At 37.4% G+C, this 24,713-nt stretch overlaps 1 protein-coding gene across 3 annotated transcripts in view; it reads left to right on the top strand.

Moving 5' to 3' along the window:
* Positions 1–24,713, top strand: part of col19a1 (collagen type XIX alpha 1 chain) — a 116,314-nt gene that overhangs the window by 11,464 nt on the left and 80,137 nt on the right. For all 3 annotated transcript variants that reach the window (XM_011484563.3, XM_023963613.1, XM_023963614.1), the window contains exons 5-10: positions 2,136–2,259; positions 2,344–2,619; positions 3,584–3,664; positions 4,154–4,273; positions 6,394–6,450; positions 13,753–13,797. In XM_011484563.3, the coding sequence (XP_011482865.1) occupies positions 2,136–2,259; positions 2,344–2,619; positions 3,584–3,664; positions 4,154–4,273; positions 6,394–6,450; positions 13,753–13,797 (703 nt within the window). The remainder of the gene's footprint in view (positions 1–2,135; positions 2,260–2,343; positions 2,620–3,583; positions 3,665–4,153; positions 4,274–6,393; positions 6,451–13,752; positions 13,798–24,713) is intronic.

Consider the following 24,713-nt stretch of genomic DNA (forward strand, 5'->3'; position numbering starts at 1 on the left):
TTCCTGCACGCCACCTATGTGCCCTATGTTACCCATTTTCCTTCCTCAGACACCCCGTATCCACCCATAATGGCAGTTGTGACTAAGGCTAAGGATGGCTGCATGAGCCTCAAGCGAACTGTAGGGCACACCTGCACTCTCCTTAAGATGCAGCTGCTCCTCTATGACTCTCCATGAGCAGGACAACTCAAAAACTCATAGCACCCGTACGGGTCAACCCTGCATACTGACGCATGAGACTAAGGTTTACAAAACTCTATAGAATACCATCTTCCAATCAGCATGCTAACTTTGCTTCCATTTCAGTCAACTATTAATCCTGCTTATTTTATTGTAGAAGGTAAGGCATTGGTTATGGTTAAAGGTGCTTCTCAGGAAGCATTAGGTTATTTTTTGCAAATGAGGACGTCATTATTGGTATTATAAATTAAATTTTAGGTGTTAAGCAATACTGTGGTTGTTTTGCTTGATGTAGGTAGTTTGGCATCTTACCCCTATACAGTTTAACCTTCTGGCGAACAATTATCAAGTGACTCGAGTTGAAATAAAACTTTATTTCTCTATGTAATACAAGGGGCAATTACATTTTGTGGAAAGCGTTTTTGCCAGGGCAAATTTATCACTTTTAAATGGGGGCTTGTAAGAGTCAGAGCTGGCAGAAATGCACTTATTATAAAAGCTGTTTTGGCACTGTTGCATGGTATGAATGACCATCCTTGTCATTCATTCATTAATACCCACTTGAGCATGCAGAGTAGCATTTCTGAAGACAATCAGACAGTGTTTAAGCCCAGTGACTTTGGGCTCTTGCTTTTGTCACTTCGACACTCAGAGCAGTCAACACAATGTCAAGAACTTTAACCCCCTGGGTCCTCCCAGATCAAGAGTGCCACTCTGCAAAGAGCCCATATTTTGAAACAAGAGTAATCTCAGTTAGGTACTTTGGAAAGATGAGATTGGAACTCCATGACCTGAAAAGAAAACCATTATTTTGTGTATTCTGCTGAGTAATCTGCTTTCATTATACCTGAATTAATGTGTTACATTGAGTTTTGTGGGGCAAATTCTTTTCAGAATATTTTATTCCTACTCTTGCCTATGATTACACTTAGCACTTCCAGTAGAAACACCCCTCTTTTGTCAGTCTTAAATGTTTTGCTGACTTATTTCCTATTTCATTTTTAATAATGGATTGCTTTGCTACTTTTAATAATGAATTGCCGCTGAAATAGTGCTTCAGCCTCAAGCAGCCTTCCCAGTCCGTGACCTCTCATAGAAGCATTTGATTTTTGGGAGCTTTAACTTGGTGTATTTGTCATCTTTGTCATGTACCACGTACACTAAAATCTCCAGCAGTCCTGTAGAACTATAAGAGAAGCTCTGAGAGAATAGGAGATGATGTATTGGAGTAAAAACTAATTTCCATCTGAGGAAGCTGTCTGTCTCTTTCTCCCCCCTGGTTGTGCTCTGCCTTTCCAATGACCTTCTATATGCTTTACTATTCTCTTTGCTGATCGTGATTTATTATGTTTATGTTTGTCCATTATTTCTACTTGTTAATGTAAATTGGAAGCTGGGGTTATGTCATTTTAGTATTTGCAGGGTACAGTGTTTACTAGCTCCTTATTGTTTTGCAATTCATCAAAAAAGAAATATGTGGATCAGTTTTGCAAAATAAATCTCCTTTTAAAATTTTAAATATTTTTGTTTTTGTGTGTATTTTCCTGCCTCTAGACTAACTTTTAACTCTGCAGCTAAGGTCATAGACATAAAGCAATAGCTGCCTTGCACAATGCATTTATAACCCTATAACTGTAGCGCATGTAATCTTTATGAGGTGAAAGATTGGTTTTGTGACTTTCGATAAATTATTAGCTTTCATTATGGGAATGACAGGAAAGCTCCATCACACTGGATGGATTCGGGTTTGTCAGGTTTATTTATAGGAACTTCTCTGCAGAAAGAGGATACTAAAATGTTTTATTGATCAGTGGAGTTGATTAGCTGGTTCATTACTTAACTCCTGAAAAGCTTCAAATACATTTTTACTCAACACTGAAAACTAACATTTATTTTTGAACAGAAAATGTTTTAAGTCATGTCTTGCTAAAACCTATGTGTTTTTTTACATGTAGACAAATTTTTCCAAATGAGCTTCCAAGTGAGTACTCCCTTGCTGCTGTGATGCGGGTGAGAAGAACTACGAAAAAAGACCGCTGGTACTTTTGGCAGATATTTGACCAATCAGGAGACAGTCAGGTACAGCTTGTTTGAATGATGTTTCCATAAACATCATCCTTTTTTGATCAAAATGTTCCCTTCAAAGCTATCTTTGCTCCTCAGGTTTCTGTTGTGGTTGATGGTGGTAAGAAAGTGGTGGAGCTGTCCTTCCAGGACCTGCAGAAGAACACCCTCCGCTACACGTTTAAGAGCCGGGACTTGCATGCTCTCTTTGATCGCCAGTGGCACAGGTTGGGCATTTCTCTGCAGAGCAACATCGTCTCGGTTTACGTAGACTGCAAGCTTACAGAGAGGAGACTGATTGAAGAGAGGATCAGCATGGACTCCAGCGGGCGCACGCTCATCACTACTCGAATAGAAGACGGACGACCTGTTGATGTATGTTTCATATAACCTTGCAGAAAAATTGTGTTATTTTTTTAATTGATTTTATTGTTTAATAATGCTATAATATGTTAAGCCTTAGTCACGTGTAGGGGTGCTGTGGGGTTTTAGGTTGTCTGGGCCCATGGAAGGCCGTAGAGAGGAGGGGGTCACATTTTAGTCTTTAGTAAGGCACGTGTATTGGCCCCTTACTGACTGCAGGCAAATTTTGCATGTAGGAGATATGCAAGTGTCTACACTCTGTCTAATTTCCTCATTTATATAACGTAAAAGCGTAGTAGCAAGATTTGGAGGTGGCTTAAAAAATCCAAACATCCATTTGACACGTCCGTGTCTCACCCACTTACCCTTACTTCACCCTTGATTACTTTTCCCTGTTGTTTACGTGTTTGCTTGGACCTGTTGCCCAGAGCATGGCCGTAGGAAAAAGTGTGAATGAATATTTTTACTCTATGGGCTCACAGAGTTGTCTAAGATCTTGATATTTAGTGCGAGCCACCTGTGTGTCTGTAGAGGTTTGGCTACTTTTCACCTGCAGACAGCCCGCATCCACCCTTAATGGCAGATATGACAAAGGCCTTACGTCATCCAATGATTTTCCAGTGTGTGATTTTTTTTTTTATTGTAACACAATCCTTTCCTGTGTACTCAACAAGCCCTGAGCTGCTTGAAAAGCATGAGGTCAGCCATGTCATCTGGTTACACGTGTCAAAAATGTAAACTTATTACTTCAGATTGACAGGTAACTTTTTACCCCATTTCCTCAGTGAACAGTATCAGTGGGAGGCCATTTAGCAGGCAAGGAGGACTAATTTGAAGCTGTAGCAAGTGACAAATGGACAAATTGTACTTCATTACAGAAGTGGAGATATTTATCAGTGAAAAGAGGGCCTTGTCTAGTTAACGACCCCAATGCAATATGCAGCAAATGTCCATTAACAGATGCTCTTTTCAACAGATTGAAATGAAGCAGATTCTGCTGTACTGTGACCCCTATATGGCTGAAATGGAAAACTGCTGTGAACTCATAGAATCTAAGGTATAACTGACGCATGATTTTAAGTATATTTTTTCAAACCACATTAAAATAATAAGAATGACATTTGTATTTGCTGCTTTACAAGTTTTACTTTTCTTTAGCAACATATTTTAAAATGCCTTTAACATGTGAAATGATTAGAATTATTTTGGTTTAATCCAAAATGTACACTTACCCCTCTACAGAGGCTTAATTGAAGAGTTCTCATATCACACAAAAATCCATGTGAAGTAATGTAACAGTAATCCAAATTGACTAGATGACCTTAGACCACAAACATATGGATGCTTAAAATGACTGCCAGGAAAATCACAAAAGTTCAAAACTGACTTTTCACCCGTTTCCAAGTTGGGCTTTCTTAGCTAGAAAACACACTGATGTATTAGAGTAACTCAACTAAACTACAGGAAACTATATACTGGAATTTTATTTCAACGCATAAAGGATGTAGGATGGTGTCTAAACGCTGACATTTCTGTATTGATCCAGTGTGGGATGAAGAGGTCATTTAATGGGACGTCCCCTCCCCCGGTTACAGCCCAGATTCCCCTGATGCTGTCTCAGCCAGCCTCACAGTCGATGGACAGATGTCCCTGTCCAGATGAAAAGGTAAGCAATTTCCCCCAACAAAAGTCCATAATTGAGTACTTGTAATGGCCATTGAAACTGAACTGTACCAGAGCTGATTCCTCAACGAGCAACCCTATTTTCAACTTGTTAGTTGTTACTTGGAGAACAAAAAAAGGCTTGTAAAGCAAACTAAAAAAGGCAAACATTTTTGGGACTGTAGATTATTTCTGCCAGAACTTTAGAAATATACATCTTTTGCTGACAATGTTTATTTTGAACAAAGTACAGATACGATAAAGGTTTCTTTTGTCATTATGTTAGGACTTTGTAAGACAACTAACCGAGATGTGGACTTTAGCTTAAAGTTTAGATTTGTCTCGCACTAAAGCAGGGGTCTGCAACCTCCATCACTAAAAGAGCCGGTCAAGCTGGTTTTCTTATTGACCAGAATTTAATAAGAGTTGCAAAGTCTTGTTTCGACCCCTAGAAAAATTCAACATTCCTTTGTATTTATCCATCCATCCAGTCATTTTTTAACCCGCTTTGTCCCTTTCGCGGTCACGGAGCTCGTCTCGGCTACTGTTGCGTGAAGGCGAGGCATATCGCAGACTGGTCCCTTTGCATTGATGTCATATTTGTTATGACTTTTATGATATATATAACTGAACTTTTGCTATTTTGACATGGGTACAATTTTTAAAAATAAGGAGAAGATAGCATTTTATTGTATCTATAAATTTGGTTTTTACTCTTTAGAAAGGCACACACTTTTAAAAACTAAGGCCCTCTTTGCTACATCTGCTGCAGCAAATATACTTCAGCCAAAAATGTTGTACAATGTAAATCTACAAAGGCAATTTTATTACTGGTCTACATTACCTACTTACTAATCTTAGCCGGAATATAAATATGAGTTCAACTAAACATTATTTTACAGCATCAGGTAATTTGTTTTTAATTTATCCTAGTAATGAACAGAGATTTTAACAATAATTTGATTAGTATTCAAATTTTTGCATTCTGGAGGAAATACAAGGTCGCTTGAGTTTATGTAAAAAAGTTTTTTTAGATTTATTTCATATAGGAGTCTTACCTGGAGGGATGTGCGACCTGGACTTAAACTTTAGGATTTGTGCACAATTTGGATTTATTTATTCTTATTTTCACCTTTAGGATTTTACTGTTAAGTGTGGCAGAAACAGTGCTCCTTAAATTCTTTGGTGTGTTTCATTTGTGTAAATGCATAAACAATAACTAACACTTGTGTTTTTTGCATAAATAGTATAAGTAATATGATAATCATTTGTAAAAATAAGCTTAAATGATATGTTATAAGACTTTAGATTTTACTTGAACTGGCAAAAAAAGGCTTGTAAATATCTCACAACTACTTTACATTTTAAAAATACCTTTTTTGCAAAATTGTACCCACAGTTGTGATATTTACCAAATTTTACATAAGTTTCTTCCCATCAACAAAAAAAAACGTTTTAATTCTATGATTATATTAAGATCCACTTCTTTAAATGATCCTGTGTTACGTCCACAAATGTACAGGTATAGGGCTGGAGTGTACGAAACATAAGCACACAATGTAAGAATTTTAAGGGTTTTATTGAACGAGGAGGAGGGGCGGTAGGGACTAAGGTTGGGCCAAAGGAAACGAAATAAATAGAACAAAACCCAGCCTGGCTATCAAAGCTCTAAAACTAAAACAAGAAAACAAAAGTCTCACTGACTTATCTATAAAGTGGTGATAAAACATACAAGACGTGGCACCAACCAACTTACCTAGTGTGTCTAACAGAAAGCAAGCAACATGAGGTGTACAGGGTACCCTGTCTTACCTGTACACAAACCTCCCACAAGCTCCAACACAAAGAGCTGTTCGCATTCATCTGTTTGTGATCCAGAACGAGCTCTCCTTTCAAGTGATCCAACAGGAGCTTATATGCAGGCCTGGTGGCTGGCTCTGGGGCCTGGTTGTACAGCTCGTCAGGTCTCCACCAGGTGTCTTCACTCAGCACTTGAAGCACATGCAGAGGAAGGAAACAAAAGAAAGACAATGAAAAACCCTTGCATGTAACATCCTGCAAGTGCATGATTACCTGTTGTAAAGGTATGATCAGTCTTTGATCTAACACTAACTGTTGTCACAGGGAGATTCAGGCCTTCCTGGTGTGTCTGTGCTGCCAAACGGGAACAAAGGAGACAAAGTAAGAACAACCTTTCTTGTGATGCCTTTTTTTTTTTTTCGGAGAAAAATCTGTTTTTTAATTCTTCTGATAAAATAGCATAGGTTGGTGCAGCGTTACTCGGATATGGAAGGTCTAGATGTGCTCCAAATTTGTTTTGTTCTTAACTCCGTCACCTGCTGTTTTCTTGTCCTTCCTTCCCTTTTTGTGGTCAGTGCTGCTGTTTTTTTCACGGCTGCAGCAAGGTCTAAATGTCAAGATAGACAGTAATTCCCTACAGGACAAATGTGTACTTTAGAGTTAGAGAAGAAGGGATATGGTACACGCCTTTCTCTCTCACAGGAGGCAAATGTCAGTGCTGTAGTGTCTGGCAAAGCTCCGTGTTCTTCTGTCAAAGTCAGTCAAAGAAGCTGCAGTACAATTACTTTCACAGGGTGAGCTATCTCCTCACAACCTAAGAAGTGTGAACTGGGAAATCCTACATTTGTACAATCACTATGAAACAGGCAGCATTTAACAGGAAAAAGTCTTTTTTTATGACAGCTCAATTCATACATCAAGTTATAAATTGTAAATGCCCACTTTTTAAAAATGGAGGGACTTATGTCAGCTAAAGGACAAGGACCGAAAGAAATTTGCTCACAAAATAGTTATTTTTCCCTTGCCGGATCACATTGTTTGGAGGATCAAATGCCCTTTTGGCTGTTTGTGCAAGGTTAAAGAAGAAGACGAGAGCATGCATTCAGCTATGAATGGAATTCATAGCTGAACAGGTGGCAGTCCTGGGGGCCTGATAAGACCAGATGGCTTTTAGGTCGATCTCCTAATTACCAAGATGTGGCTGTGGGATTAAGATATGTAGGAGGACCAATACACTTTTGTGTCAAAAAAAAAGAAATCACTCTTTCCTGAAATGCATTAAAGGAACATACACATAAAATATTAAACAAATGCCGATACTGGCAGCAGAAAGCTATAGATTTTTCTGAATTTGTGAGTTATTGCTGCCATTCAAGGAGCTTCTGTGATTGACGCTGATGAGGTATGTCAGTGTAAAAAAATGCACAAAAAAAAGTTTTATGCATTTGTCAATTTATTAAAATAAAAATAAAAACCTTCCTTTGTGACATTTGTGAATAAGTTAATTGGTAAAACTGTAAATGCTGAAAAAAATGCTTCTGATTTATGGAAACATGGGTTTGATAAAGAGAGGAGGTTAAGATCCATAAAACAGTCATGATTGGTTTAATTTATCAGAAAAATGTGCAGCACAATGAATGCATTTATACTGTAAGGAAAGCTTTAAATAAGATAAAACAAAAACATTTTGCTTCTTCAAAAAATTCTAAAATGGATAAACTCCAGAAGAATAAAATAAAGCCATAAATTCATCAGAAAACATTGTCATTACAGTGGTTAACAATACATATATACTAAGGTACGGTGGCCCTGAAGTGCAAATCCCATCAACAAATCACTCAACTCAAAAACATATTAAAGATCACAAATGATGGAAAAACAGCATTCGATTTTAGAAATAAAAGCAAAACTCCAGAAACCTAAATGAAAAAAAAAAAAAACTTCCTGGAAAACAAAAGTAATTTCTAGAAATCAAAATGAAAAGTTGAAAGACTGAAACAAAATAAGAAACTTGGAAAAGTTGGTACTATGGGACATTACTGTCTGGATAATGACGTTTGGATTTGAAAAAGGAAACTGGGGGGATGTTTTGACCTTTTCAACTTTCGGTGGAAAATGTGAACAAATGTTGTCATCATCATCAAGGATGTCCCATTCAACCTACCTTTTCCAGTTTCTTGCATTATTTCATTTTTTGACATTTCATTTTGATTAGAAATTACTGTTTTTCTGAAATTTTTTCTCTTTATTTTGTTTCATTTTATTTTGAAATTTGTTTTGTTTTTGGAATTATGTCTTGTTTTCTTTATTTTGCTTTTTTATTATGTTTTGTGTTGAGTGATTTGTTGCTGCATAAGATGCAGCGCAGACACGTGTGCGGGAGCTTTTATCTCTCTAGGATGGTGTTTTTTTTTTTGTTTTTGTTTTTTAGGTTATTTACAATTTCATTTGGCCTACTCCTGGATATTTCCTTCACTGATTTTGCGTACAGTCGGTAGTGCCTGATAGATCTTGTCCTGGGGCACACCTCGCCGGTAACAAGGAACTTTCTGCGGCGCAGCAACATCCCAGAGGATGTAGTAAGACTACCCGGATCTCTGTGGACAGTCATCCCACCCAGCTAACAATGAAGGATCAGGAGAGAGAAGAAGAAGAAGCGAGGCTGCCGGTCTGGCCCAGACGCTGGGCTACGTAAACAACTGCACAGACTCGCAATACCAAGCCTCCGTTTCTCAAATGCATGATCCATTACCAAGAAAATGGACATTTCTTTCTTATTTCTGATGTGATTTGCACTTGAGAGCCAATGCATCAAAGACATAAAGTTTAGTCTCCAAACTTTATCTATTAAATTATCAGAATACACTTCATTTAGTGAAATGTTTACTTAAAAAAATCTTAAATGACCATCAAACCTTTACATAATAAAACAATTTTTTAAAATAAATCATTAATATTAATATAGTTAGTGTTTCAATATTATTATATGAACAAAATTCTTAATTGTTATAATCAATGGTTTTTATGCCTATGTGAGATTTGCAGATGTATAGCGCTAAGAAAAATCAGGGTTGATTCTGTTAGAGTACGAAAAAGCATAAAAACGTTATTTTGATGCATTTCGGCATTGGACATGTTTACTTTGAATGTACTTTGACTTTTTTGACATTGTTTCAGGGGCTGAATGTAACAGCAGTTCACTCCTGTTAATTCCTATTGATCTGTGAATTTCCAGTGGTGCTCCTGCGACTGCTAAACACCTTTTCACTCCTTTAAAATACTTTTAAAGAGTCTGACAATGTCAGAGCAAATACTGCTAATAAGGCAGACTCATGGGAGTTTCAATTAACAACAGGAAAATCTCATTCTATGTGAAATTAGAAATAGTCCAGGCATACTTGCTAACTATTTAGCTTGACTTTGCAGATTATTCAAAGACATCTGGGCAATTTGGAGCACTTAAAGCAACTATAATGAGAAGTGCAGGCCAATCATCCTGACCTACACAGAGGACTTCTTGGGGAAAAAAGTGCAGGGATTACTTTGACTGTATTACTCCGCCAGAAACTACTACCCCGCATTACAGTGAGAGTTTGATGGAGGATTCTAATGCAGTGTGGAGGGATTAAACTGCTATGATTAATCCAGAATCCCCCAGGAAATTAAACAGATAAGTGGTGGGTTATAAGAATTCAGCTTACTTGAAAGGAAATCCATTCTCTGTGGCCCTGCACCTCAATCCTGGTATCAGTATGTTTGCCACTAAAGTATGTACATGTAAAACTGGAAGGAAAAAAAGAAAAACAAACCGAGACACTAAAACTCATATCTCTTTCTAAACACATTCAAATGGGTCTGCGCCACTTATTACTCTCCTACTGTGCTTTCAATTAGTATTTGAAAATTCAATTTACACCCACTGTTTCCTCAATGAAAATTGTTGAGAACGGAGATAATGATGTTTATTATAAGACTGATTAGTTGTCATATTACTTCCTTTTTGTTAAATTGCAATATCATTGTGTTCTCTGAGAAATAATCTCCAGCAAGGCCTTAAAGGTTATTTTCTAAGAATAGAATTATTCACAGTAGCAAAACAAAAGTTCAGAAATTGTCTTGTTTTTGAAAATGATTCGCAATTAAAGGATTTACATCAGTAAACAAATTTTAGGTGCAGTTTTAAAAATGATATTATTTATTTGGGGAAAAAATTAAACCTAGTTTTTGGAACACTTTAAGCGTGTCACTTAGTGATGATTTATAAAGAGACAAATATAGTGCTTTAGCTGTTAGCTCCACTTACTAATGCTATGTATGGCATGACATCTTTGTGAAATACAAATATTAATTTGTTAGAAAACTCTGTAATGATTTAAAAGTACAATGGCAAAAAAAGCATAATGTGCCCAATTGAGTGTGTTTATTGGTATTACTCACTTAATTTATCTTTGGCACACTACAGAACAAATTTTATATGAAATCTGTAAGACATGAGTTATATTTGGAAACTCATTTTCTCACCTTGAAGTAAGACGGCTTGATCTCTTAGGCTCCGCCTTCCGCTCGGTGTGGGTGCCGCCCACTTCATGACATCATCCTAGAGTCGGCCTCGGCAGCGTGTCTGCCTTTCACCTACAAAAACACACAGCTCAGTCTCTTCCTGGAAGGGGCTGTTCCTCACTTCTATACGTATGAATATGAGAACCCGCTCATTTTTGTGGACTGGGAGGGGCTGGTCCTCAGAGCACAGTTTTTAAATGGAATACTCAGAAATGGGGAGGTTTTTGGTAAGGAATAAACATTTTAATAAACTTAAAAGCTTGATTTAGCACGATATAGGCCCTTTATTGCTGAAGACGGGAAGCTTTAGGTCCCATTTCAGAGTCTTTGGTGAGACTTGACCATGGATTTAAACTCGCAGTCTAAGGGCACTCTACCACAGTGCCACTGAGTTGAAACCTCAACATGAGTTAGATAACCCACAATTTGTTGGATTCTTATGGTTTGCTGATTGAATTTGCTGAACAAATCTGTTTAGATCCAATAAGATTTAAATAGATGCACAGTTAATGCTTATTCTCCACAATTGCAGGGAAAAAGCTCATGTATCCCATTGGCAGATTTTCTTTAAAGAAGAAAAAAACAATTCTGCTAATAGGGTCAAAGAAATGGTCCTACCAAGAATTCTTATTTTAAGAAAAAAAATTCACTGTGACATGTTTTCTGAAACTGTTTTTTTGATCTTTCTTAATATGATAATTTTTCTTGCAAGAAAGAAAATAAGAGTTTTTATAGTAGTGCATTCTGAGCTTACATGTCATGTCTCTTAGAAAAATACTGTCAATAATCCAATTACTAACAGCATAATAAAATGTGTTTCCAGTTGTATGGTAATAGTATCCTGCTGTGCAGCTGCTGAGCCACTGTGTTAGCATGAACAGCTGTCGGAGCAGGACTGCTGATGTAATGACAGGCCTTCATGAAGCTATTCACTAATGTGTGAATGAGTGAGCTTTCACTAACTGTGTTGTTTTCATGACAGGACTGCATGGTTTACAGATGCAGGGAATAGCAGCTTGATCTTTGGTTAAGTGATTTATAGTCTGTCACTGTCCCACTCTATCACAGTGGATTTCTGACATAAATGGAATGAATCAGTGGCTTGCTTTGTGTTGACCGAAAGTAAAGTAATTTAGAAATCCCAGTAATCTAGTGAAATCAATTGGTGGGGGCTTGTTTGGCGCGGGGTGAATGGGTACAGTAGCAGACATGTTCAGTTCCCAGCACAGGCAGTTCTGTTTTGGCTTTGTTCCCTGCTGGACGTGTAATAGCTGGCGGTCTTTCTGAGTCAAGGCCAGTAAAGAATCGTGTCCTTGTCACTGCAGTAGGAGCTTTTTACTAGATGTCAGACGGGGCAAGGATCTAAGTGTGAACAGCACTGTGTGTGCCCTGCCCATGTAGCCCGCTTGCAGGAATACAAACAATTTAATGGTTTAAATGTATGTTCTCTAGGAGACCATGTTTGTGTGAAGAGCCGCTGCAGTGAATTTTTTGAAACTAGGCAAAAGACTTGAAGGTAATCTCTCAGTTCAGACATTTCAGCAATGACTCCTAATCAGTGGAGACATTTTTCTGATTGATGTGCCATTTCATCTATCTTCCTGCTGATCACATGTTGCAACCTGGGTGGCTGAATTCATTTACTTCAGTATGCCAAGGCAATGATGTCATCTGTCACTGACACACACATATGCATACACATTTGCCTGCACATAAAATTGCATGTAAGAAGGCGATAACCGTTTCAGCGCTGTGGTGAAAGGATTGCTCTTGGATGTGGGAGTTGGTTTGATCCTGAAACACTCAGTGATTTATTTTTCAGACAGAAAACGTGAGTCTAAAAAGAGCAGTGGCATTATTGTCTTCAGTTTTTGTATGTGTATTTCTAAAGAGGGAGCTCCAATTTATTTATTTATGTTCTTAAATATTGTGCATACACGAGTGTGAGAAGACATTTCGCACTTTTGGTAGCCGTAATGCGGGAGCAACAGTTTCCTGCAGCTGTTGATATCACATCAGCAATGATATGCTTGCCCTTGGACACGAACACAGCAGCTCGCCTCCTGCTTTACAGCCGGACTGAGGTCATTTATCCGTATAGGTTACACTGTAAAGTTAAAGCCCTCAGTTTCAACACGTCATACACATTTTTGTCAGTTTGTGGGAAATCGGGAAGGCTTGGAGGTTAATTCATTTGTCACAATTTATCCTTAACTAGTTAGACATTTGCTGGAATAGTGTGTTAAATTACGGTAAAACATATAGAGATCTGTTTTCATTAGGCCTGCACAATAAATCGCAATTTATTTTTTTATGTTATCGCCATATTAAGCTGTGCATTACGCAAAAGTCGGTGAAAATTGTAGTAAGTGATAATCTTAAATGTGCTAAAACAATCTTATGGCAGCTTGAAGTATTTAGCAAATCAAATAAATCCCTTTATGCCTTTGACCAGTCAGATGGAGCCCTTTTTATGTTAGATGCTCACCTCCTATGTAGACGAGGGTCATTTGAAGTGTTATTTAAGTTATGTTGACTCTTAGTTAAATTAAACTGTTGCAGTGAAATGGAAGTGATCCATTTAGTTGTTTTGCTATTTGTTCAAGTTATATTGTCATCATTTATCGTCATTATCAATAATATTGTAAATCCTCATATCGTGCAGCCCTAGTTGTCAGTTTTTTTTCCTACAAATCTTTCTCTATTTATGTTGCGCTTTTGCTAAGATCTGAAGGTGTGTTTTTTTTTTTTTTGTAGTTACAAATGTATTTCACATTTTAAGGCAAAAGAACAAATAAGCAAAATTTGTTGAACACTAAATGCTTTAATTTAGAAATATTCGCTTTTTTATCCAACTATATTTGCAAATTGGTAGCCTATTTTGACTATAAAACTTTACTTCGAAGACCTTACTTGATTAAAAAGTAAACTGTCTTTTTTTTCTGTGAAGAGATACTTTTAGAAAAAGTTGCTTTTGAAAGCTTTAAATCTTTTTTTGTGTCAAGCCTAGTGTTTATCTTACTGGAGAAGCTGAAGTGTAAAAGAAAAAAAAGAAAAGAAATGAAGTACAAACTTTTCAAGGGTTCTGTCTTTTCCTTTTAACTTTCAATCTTGACATTGCAGGGGGAACTTGGATCAGAAGGGCAAAAGGGAATCGATGGAGAGAAGGTAAGTACAACTATCTGCAGCAGACACATATTCTATACATATCACATCAACCAGATCTAGTTTCGTCAGGGAATCAATTCTTATAGGCTTTTCATCTTAATTGTGATGCCCTGGAGATAGGGGGAGAAGCAAAGTTTCTGCTGTGGCTGTTTTTCAGGAGGCTGTCATTTCTGCAGAAGTAGAGCTAAGTGTGTTCTAGCTAGCAGTGTTCTTCTGCTGCAGAATTAATTGATATGTGCTGCATGCAGCCATCGGCACAGCATACTAATGGACTCAACTAATTTTTCAAATTACTTCAAGGCTCTTCCATGTTATTTCAGGTCATTCTTTGTGTGCACTTAAATATGACAGCTTTGATTAACCTAACATGGAGTGCTGCTTGGAAATTTGTGGACCTTTTTAAAGTTTTCTGTATTACTTCAGAAAAATGCCATAAATGTCAACAAACGCTTCGTGGACCTAGATGTAACCTTAAAACTTCACTTATTTTTTGTAATTAGCATGATCCAAAATCACTTATAAACGAATGCCAGCAGTATTTGAACTTCTATTGTTGGAAAATGGGATGCTGTGGTACGAAGCCTGCTGCAAAATAGGGATCTTTTTCTTCTGCTGAGAGTCATTAAGGTTAATTGGGTTAGTAGGACCTGTTCTGACTCTGGGTGCAGCAGAGCAGAAGCATCCTCTAAAAAGACATAAAACTGAGTTTCATCAATGTCTCGTTTCAGCAGGTCTGTGGTGTTTTCAGGATGTTGAGCAGGTTCAACAAGCAGCTCTGAGTGACCCTGATCAGTTTGTGGTACATCCAACCCCTTCTTCAGTTTTATTCATCCTCTAAAACGCTGTTGGCTCTATGGAGCACACTTGTCAAATATTTTTAAATATGTGTAAAATATTGCTGTAAATGTTCAAGGACCTTTGGCCCCTTAAGGAAAACGTCCACTCACTTCAGCTTATTTTTAAAGCGCCCATTCCAAACCAAAGTCCTTTCAGGGCACTGTATGGAGAAATGAAATTAAATGAAAGAAAATCTAAATAACAAATCTATTTCCATTCAATTTAGGTCAAATTGCTGTAATTGTCCTCTGAAAAGCCCAGACAAAGATTGGACAGATTGCATGAAAACATTGTTGGGATAGTCACGTACAAAGCTGTACTGAGCGTCCATCTGACCCATCCATTATTGCAAATAGTCCTAGTGTGGCATTTCCTATTAGTACTTTGTCCACAGATGTAAATTTAGCACACCACTGCCTTCATTTCTTCTACTTGAGCAAATATTCATATATGCTTTTTTTTTTTTTTTTCCGCTAAAATCCTCCATATTTATCTGAAAGGGTTACAGCCAAGCAGTAGGATGAAGAGAAGACATGACTACTTGTTGAGAAAAGTTGGTGGTGAAAATTGTGTGATAGATATATTATGTGTGAAGACAGCTTTCATTTAGACCATGATGGCCCAATCAATGTTTAAGGCTGCTCAGCATAGACCAGAGTAAAGGCACAGATCGCTGATGTGACAGTCTGTCTATGACAGCCATAGTTAACCTTTGTCCCAACTGTCCTTATGGGTGGATGTGGTCTGTCTGCTAGGCAAACCTGTACAGTGCACACTGGTGGCCTGCATAAAATAGCGACTTGCACTTTACTAACAGCTAAAATGTGGCATCATAAGCAATGAGTGTCCATGCAACTTCCATTGATCTTATGGATACTTCACGATACACGTACCACACGCACAACAATCATACATTCTACTTTTAGGACATACAGCAGTACAAGAATCACCTGCAATCCCCCTAAGGTGCAGCCAGTCCCCTCTACGAGCCTCCACGACCCTCAACAACCTACAACTTGTTCAATTGCGACGGGTTTTGTACGAAGAGCCCAAAAACGGTCGTAAAAATTAGCATAGCTACCATGAACCCAAGAGTTTTGAATGTGTAATGTGGAAGCCCAAAACGCGTGTTTATATGCTTTTTATATAGACTTTTTTATTGGGAGTGCGGTGTTTACAAATTATAATGTCAGAATTTCATTCCATAAAGTTATGCAACCAAAAAAGAAAACAACAACACACACAAGTTAGTGTAGCACAAAGAGCTGATTTGATTTGTAATGAAAAACGATTTAGGCACTAAATGTGAGGATGGATCCCTCTTGTTTTGGGGTTCTTGTCTACAGCAACAGGTAGAAAGAAGCAAGGACTAGATGGACAGTTTGGTGTCTGTAGTGATGCAGAACCATCACAGACCTGAGCTGAAAGGCAAACTGAGTCAACCCAAGTTCCAACCCTTCTCAAATACACTTCTAGGCTTACTTGAGAGTGCAGCTTGGTTTACCCTCAGAGATTAAGTCTTCATCAGGAGCCTGTTGAGGTTGTTTGGGCATCTGTTCAGAATACCTTGTAGATGCATTGAAGGTGAAGTGTTTTGGATATTCCCCCTGGGAGGCGAGCTTGGAACAGACCCAGAAATTCAGGGAGAGATTATGTCTCTCAAGTGCCTTTCAAACTCATGTGTGTGTCCCAATGGAGGAGCATAAGGGGAAGTGGCGAGGGAAAAGGAGGTCTGCTGCACTTGTGACTTAGGCCTCAGTAAAGCGGTTTGTACTGCTGTCAACTGGAATTTTTGTTTTTTTGTCAATTAAAAATTATTATAGTATAAAGATAATTTCTTTTTTAAAGTCAGTTCATATTCAAAGCCTCTTTCATCCTTTCCCAAGGTAAAACGAGTCAATAAAGCTGTCTACTAACAACAGAGAAGCATTATGACTTCAGTTATTCCAATTACAGTCTACAACAAAAAGGTCTGATGTTGTTATATCTGGTGAAAACAAGAAAGAAGCCAACTGCTTCTGTTCCAAATGTTCAAACATTTAAGTGAATAGATTATAAGCTAACCTATGGCAAACTGGATTTTATGCATTCTTATGAACCTTTATCATCTTTCCCCAGCGTTATCTTGACAGGTGAACTGCAGCAGCCCAAATTATTTGGAGAACTCGCATATCAGTTCCCCCTCATCACACACGAACAATCAGCCTGGCTCCTTCAGTTACTAAGCTAGTGGCATCTTTGAGAACCCAGCTGACGTAATGTGTGCATTTGCAAATGAATGACATAATCAAGTTTATTTACATAGGAATTTGCAGAGAACTAGGACCACCTAACTGGAAATTAGCTCAGCACACAAAGACTGGCTGATTTGTAGTCATAACATCTCACATGCTATAATGAAAGGGCTTTAATGTACATGATTCTTTGGCCTATATGCACAGACAGAGCTGTAGTGGCTGATTATCAGCAGTTTATAGATTGAAAACAGCTGGATGTGTGCAGAAATGAAGGCAGCCTGTGAGCTTTCTAACATCAGAACAGCTGCTCAGAAATGGATGATTTCAGCATTTGTGTACTTTTAGGCACGATCCTCTGTTGAGGAAATGATCCATCTTCTTCAGATAAATCAAATTCAATTATTTCTGCTGCAAAGACGCCCAAATACATCAAGCTGCATAACTGGAAAAGCAGACCTTCTAGAAATAAGTCAAAAATTCTGAGAAATTGACACATTTTCTTTAAACAAGCAAAAGCAATGGGGTATGAAAAATGGTCTTTCATTTTATAAAAAAAAATCTAAGACATGTTTTTTTTAAATTAAGATTACTTTGCTGTTGTAAAACTTTCTTATTAGTGATTATTTTTTGCAGGAGAGAAAACAAGACGACATTTAATGAAACAAGTTCTTGCAGCCCAACCATTTTGGTTAGGATCATAATTTGGCTTTTTATGTTCATATTGACAGTGGAGTCACAGCTTATTTGTGTTATAATTTGGGGGAAAAGGGAATTCTTCCATAAAATGTTACTCTAACAAAGCAAATCTGTCAAAGAAGTGTCTCTAGCAACTAGAAATGAATCATGAAGGAAAATAGGCGAAAAGGGGTTATCTGGAACTTCTGTTTGTGGGAGGTGACTGAGTTTTAATTGAGTAGACATCTAGCAGGCTTTCAGATTTTTTGTTATACCAATACATCTCCCTATCCATTCCCTATGAAAGTTCAAGATGATTCCTTGGCCATCTGACTAACAGTTGTAAGGTTATACACAAGTAATAACATTGTCTAAAATGATCCTTTTTTGTGTAATTCATTGATTGATTGATTAGATTTATTTCAAGCAGTAATTGTTGACAAGACAATAAAAATATCACACAGATTTATCCCGTATATTACAGAAATAATGAGATGCATAGAGAAAACAAGATTGATTGGCGGTAAATATCACTAAAAAGGGAAGGACTTTTGAATACAAAGAAATGCTGAAAAAAATGTATTTCTGTCATGATGTAGTTTAATTAAATGTAAGGACCAATAAAGCACTTATTCATAAATGATTTTGCAACTCTGTGACAAGCAAATGATCTAAGGTTATATAGAATTAAAATTTGCACATTAGAAACTTCCATTAAGGCACCATCCTGATGAACATAATCTATTACACACTTGTCTGTGAGAAACTACTACATTATTCCAAACAATAATTGAAGAAATTAAGCTTCTTCATTGAAACTCTCGTGTTGGACATTAAATACAGGACTCAGGATGTCCTCATGATCAAAATAAAACAAAAAATATTTATTTATTTAAAGAAAATCTGCCAATATGGTAATAATTTTTCACTTATTTCTACGGGGTCTGTTTTTGCAGTGTTTTGAAGTTACTTTTCTGATTATATTCCATTTATTTCTTGTTCTTGTAAACTCGTTCTTTCCTTTCTCAAAAGGTCTTGCCTTTTGCCAGATCACAGATCCAAATAGGAATGTTGTTTTTAATCTGTCCTGCCTGGATAAATAAAGGTTAAATATAGTTAAAAAAAATACAAAAAGATACGACCTTCTTATGCTCCTGAGACAGAAGACAAGAAATCATCCATTTCTGATCTTGAAGTCAGATAAATCGAAGTTTAAGAGAGAAAATTTTGTTTAATGCATTTTTTTTCTTTTCTGTACCACTGTACCGTGCATCCATATTTTTTTCCAGGCATGCATCATTCGACTTTAACAATGCCTTCTGGTTAAACTTTGTTATTCTGGTCACTACGACATTCCCCAGAAACATGATGGGCTTTGACAAACTGTCATTGTAAAGAACAGAAATGAAGAATATGCATCTTTTGCTTCAACCAAATTAGCATTATGGAGCAGCAGGACGATCAATATTGGTTTCAGATTTAAAGAGGTTCTGTCCTCAATTTATGCACATTGCAGAGGAAAGATAACCTAATTTATAATTCAAAAACTTTGAATTGATATTGTAATTTCAAGGACTCAAAGCAAAGCTTTCCTGCCAAGGACATTTCTTAGCTGTCACACTAGTTTATATATTCCACAATGAAATGATTAGAACCCCACTGGTTATGCTGAGGATAATGGCAGCACCTTTTGGAATGCCTTTGGTATTTACATCAAAAGCTAGAAAATCACATTTTATGTTCCTTATATATCAAGCAGACCATGACTGGAAAACGCTGTTTTGCTGCAGTCACATTTGCAGCTTTGAGACTGAACTGCTTTCATTTTATTTATTTGTTTTTTTGGGTTTGTTTAGGCTAAATGACCATTGTCAGTCTCTGTTTAAGACTACTTGCTAGTTTATTCAACTAAAAAAACTGAAACTATTTTAATGTAGAAGCAACTTTTATATAAAACAAATTAAAAATGAAACATAAAATAAACAAATTTTAATAGCATGCCTTTTATGGCATGGTGGAGCACCAACAAATGGCTCTATTTAAAACATACAACAATGCAGCATTCAAAACTAGAAAAGTTGTTAAATTGTCCCAAGGTTTAAAAAAATGTTATTTTAATGTATACGTAACTGATTTATTCTTATTTTATTCTGAATATGAACTAAAATGTAAGTAAGATCCAATAAGCAATAAAATCCCAGTTAGAATGTTTTTTTCATTTCTCAAATTCCTCCTAATAGAGATTCTGAAAATTGTTCCTATTAACTAAATGACTGCATAAATCATCCCGTGGAGGAGTGTTCATTATGAGCCTTTTCCGCAACTGTGCTCTTTCTGTGATTTATTTGACTTCTTGACCTAAATTCTTGTATTTGATCTAGATTAATCGTCGGCAGGACAATGAAGCTAAAAAAAATATGACTTAACTAATCCTCGTGAGTGAGCTCTAAAAGGTGCACAATTAATGAGTTAAAGCTAGTGTCTTCAGTTTGGGGATAAGTGTGTAGATGAAGTTGAGACTCATCATGAAGATGAGAACACATCATGGTTCTACTTTATCACTGTCACAGATTATTCAGCTTCAGAAGACTTTAAAGTCATTGAGTAAATCATGCTGCATGCAAATCAGTATTCTGCTTAACAGCAGGTGGTGGATGAAAGTTCAGTTCACTATTTTCTCTGTTTCTTCTGGGCTGACAGTTATAAACAAGATGTTACTTAAAAGTACATTACAGTATTATAATATTTATATTTTAAGACCCACTACAATGGAAATCGCGTTTTAGAAAAATTAAGATTTAAAATATTTCTTTGTACAAATCGTCGTGAATCGAAAGCGGATGGAAAAATGTTTTATTGAAATAGCTTGTAGTTGTGATGTAGAACCTGCAATGGCAAGCCACAAACTCCATGCTCTGCTCCATTCTGATGCATACACTTGCAGACAAAGAGATTCATGTGCTTCTTTGTTTTCCTCATCGGCGCTGGATTCTCGATCAAAACTGTACGGATGCAAAGCTCCAAGATTGCTCACCATTTTAGTTGCACCGGTTATGTTACCTTGGGGTTGTAATGGGCTGTAAGCTAACGGGAGAGAGTGTAAACAAAGGGATCATGGGAAAGGAGGGCAGGCTTACTCTGCGTCAAGGGTCCCACCCATGATTTGGTTGTGAATTTCTGATGAACTCCTGCAGAAAATGACAGGTTTTTGGATTTTAGCTGAAAACAGCATTATCATAATTAAGCGAGCACTGGAAACACTTTTAAAATAGATCAAAAGATGATCGGAGTGGGACTTTAAAGTAATTGAGGGCAGGAGGAAAAGGGATAATATTATCTGTTCACTACAACACTCATGACTCCCTAAACCTAGCTTTCCTTTTACTGGAATTAGCTCATATTCCAATTATAATTGTAGTATGTTATTTAAAGCCCCAGTTGACACCTGAGAGACCAGAATTCTGAGTATGAGCATGTGACGTAGTATCGGTTTGCAGAGCCACCCCCAAAGGAGCAGGGGAGTGCACTGTGTTATCTTGTAAGTAATTCAAGTGGATACAGGTTGTTCAGCTGTACGGAGAAGTGTCAAAGGAAAAAAAAAAAGAGTTAAGCAATGCTGATAGAACCTGATATCCTCCACACCAGAGGATCTCTAGCAGTGAACTGCGATACCCACACAAACGAGTATTGTTTTATTTATTCTGAATTTAATAACAGGGCCAATGAAGTGTTCTTCCCAGTGCTTACTGTAAGTTAGATTCCTCTTAAGCCACGCTGCGTATGGTGGCGTATCGCTGAGTAAATGGAAAGTCACAAAAGGTATTTCCTGCTGTAACCTCCTAGGCATTTGAAGGCCGACACTCAAGAGATCCATGCTACTTACAGATCTTGTTCCAGAAAGATTTAATGGTTAGGCTTCCCATTTAATACAATTTTTCCTCAAATTTGTTTAACATGTTTGCTATATTTTCATTTTATTTTAATTGGGTAAAGTTGGTAGCACTTTATTTCGGTTCATTAAGTGAAACATGCAATCATTCTACCTCTCATCAGACAAGGTCACTGACCTGCTCTGCTTGATAAAAGGTTCGAGTAAACATAATTAGGCCGCGTTTGTTCATCCCTGCTTGCTTCTGTTTATTTGCTTGCTTTAGTTGCTGGGGAGTTGCCAGATTATTCTGTGGCCCCAGTGCTTCAAGAGTAACGGGACACAGCGGTGTGTGTAATTAGCAGGCAAGTGCACACAGCTCCCCACAGTGTTGTGACCTTGTGCTGCAGGAACAGCTACCACACAGCCTGCACCAGGCCATTCGCAGCTCCTTCGTGCTTCATTCTACCCTGCAATTGCAACAAATCCCACAGCATGAAGCTGAGGCTGTACATGTAAAGTAATGATTACTGAGCTCCTGATGTTCTGTGGTTTACTTTTTTTGCACTTTTTTACAAACCTAAACAAGCCAGATGTTTTTTTTTTTTTTTTTACAGGGATTTTAAATGTTTATGTAATAAGAAACTATCTGTTACTTATAAGGCACTTTTCAATTCTCATATATTCTCTATTTTGCATCCAAACCTTTGATTTATTTCGTATGAAAACAATGACATGTGGGTGGACATTATGTCGAAATATGTTCAGATAAAACCAAGCCATGAAGAAAGCCGCCTTGTGCGTCCCACATTCTGACACCTTTATGCACAATGGCTGGATGCTTATTAAAAACCTTTATTTACAAGCAGGCGAATAACAGACAAAAACTTTGTGAAAACGTTGTTTTTGATGCTCATAAACACAGCAGCATCATTGGAAACCTGCCAAAGGCAATTATAAACTAAACTGAAAGTGTTTTATTTTTCAACACTTTGATAAAAATAATTTATTTGACAAACTTAAAGGATACACATTTGAATTAAAAAGAAATGCACAAGTTTACACAAAAATATTGCTAAAAATTGATTTTTCCTCCACTGTGATCATCTTTTGATCCATTTTAAAAACGTTCCCACTGGTCTTCTAATTATGATTATGTGGTTTGTAGGCTAAATTTACAAAACATTTTTTCTAAGACATAGTTTCTGCAGAGCGGCAGTAGTTTATTAGAAATTCGTCTCTGGGTTGTGGGTGGGACTGTTTGCACAGATCAAGCACACCCCCTTTCCCGTCCCCCCTGATGAAGGTAATTTGTTTTTAGGTTATTTTCAATTTTTTTTTTGTCTGCTACAGATTCACAACGATTATCAGAAAAATGCCACATGTTAAAAACACCAAAAACATAATTTTCATCGAAGTGGGTCTTTAATCCTCATACAACTTAAATTTAAAATATATTTTTATTTTTCTGAATAGTTTTTTACAAACCTTAGGAATTCTCTGTTAGCTGAAATTAGTTTTTTTTTTTTTTTGACCAGATAAATATTTAACATGGGAACCCTTTTCAGCATGCATTTGCTACAGCAGTTGCATAGCTTGACTGTTAAACAGGGTTAGCAGCTATCATTCAGTTTCTGGTTGGAGAGAGTGACTTGCTGGGTGACTGAGCTTCTGTCTGACCTGAATTTCTGATAAGTTTATATTGTGGCTCTGGAAAGTGAACCACCTTATAAAGTTTGTACCAGCTGCATTATTTATTTGGTATTACAGCAATCTCGCGTCAGCTCTTTTGGTAAACTTATTTTCTCCTTTTCCTCAGTCTGCAGAGAAGATTCATTTTATTGTTGTAATCGGAAACATCACTTCACTGTTTAGGACTTTTTCCACAACGGGGTCTTTTGACCTCATGTGGGAGGAAAGCGGTTATAAAATTCACAGGGTTTAATCTAGCTTTTATTTATTTTTTGTGTTTGCTTGCAGCTTTTTGCAAACACCTTGGGGTCTATTGTTTTTGTAACCATAGAAACGGCTGCAGTCAAAAGACGGTGGTCACTTTGGCACTTGTTGGCAGGATTAAAGAATAGTTTGTTGTAGTACTCTTGGTGGTGAAGAGGCAGGCTGGGAACAGACCGGAAAACTTGGAGTTAGTCGAAGGCAGAACGATTACAAGGAGAAAAAAACATACAAATGTTTTCATTTAACACATTACGACAGAACAGTTTAACAGGGAGATGCAGAATGTTTTGTCTCAGTGGGGATTTGAAGATGATGTGAGGAAACTGTTCTTGTGAGGAGTATGTGACCCACAGGTGTGATTTCTAGATTGAATCAGCCAAGAAGAATATGGAGGTAAAAAAAAGAAGCTATCAAAGAGTTTATTGAAATGAATGTGAAAGTTGTGCTTTTGGTGTTTTTCACATGTTCTTGTAGCTTTTTTCTGATGATGGAGGATATTTATTAATAAAACTAAGCGCCAAACTGAACTTCTGAGTATTTATTTATTGAAATTGTTAGGAATCCAGAGCAGACGAAAAAAAAGCAAATTGAAAAATATTACATTTGAGACAAAGAAAATTTGCTCCTCCCTGCTCTGTTCCATTCTGATACATCCACATGTATGTCTTCATTTCCCTCGCCCGAGATGGCACCTCGCTCAAAACTGTACGGCTCCAACATTGCTCCAACCTAATGTTGGATTGGTATGAGGGGCTGAAAGCTTGCAGGAGAGCACGCAAACAGCTTTCTGTTATGGGTGACTGGAAGAGGGGTGGTGCTGCACCCTCCCAACAGTCCTGCCCACACTTCAGACGCAAAGGTCTGATGGGCTACTGCCACTCTGCAGAAACTAGGTCCTAGAAAGCAGCAGGTCTCTAAAATTTTGGCTAAAAATTGCATAAATAAGGGATAATGCCCAATGAGGTATCCACAATGTGAGGGACAATGCCAGAAGAAGTTTGCATTATCAGAAATCAATACACGCCGTGGAAGCCTGGTTTCTTCTGCGAGTTGCTGAGCCGGCTGACCTCGACTGCAGCGACGAAGGAAAGCAATATGTATGCTGATTGTCATGATAGGTTAAATAAAGCATCAGCTCAGAGAAAGTTCACCTCTTACCGCTTGATTTTGTCCAGATGATGAAGCAAAATGTGCTTCAAAGAAAACAGCGCAGCTTTATATAGAACAAATGGGCCATGTGACCGTAACTTCTGTTTTAGGTGTGGCATATCACTGTCGAATATTGCTGTTTGATCCACACCCAGCAGCCAATCAGAATCAAGTATTCACCTGGACCATGGTAT

Source organism: Oryzias latipes, chromosome 15 (genome assembly GCF_002234675.1).
Source record: "Oryzias latipes chromosome 15, ASM223467v1".
Classification (NCBI taxonomy): domain Eukaryota; kingdom Metazoa; phylum Chordata; class Actinopteri; order Beloniformes; family Adrianichthyidae; genus Oryzias; species Oryzias latipes.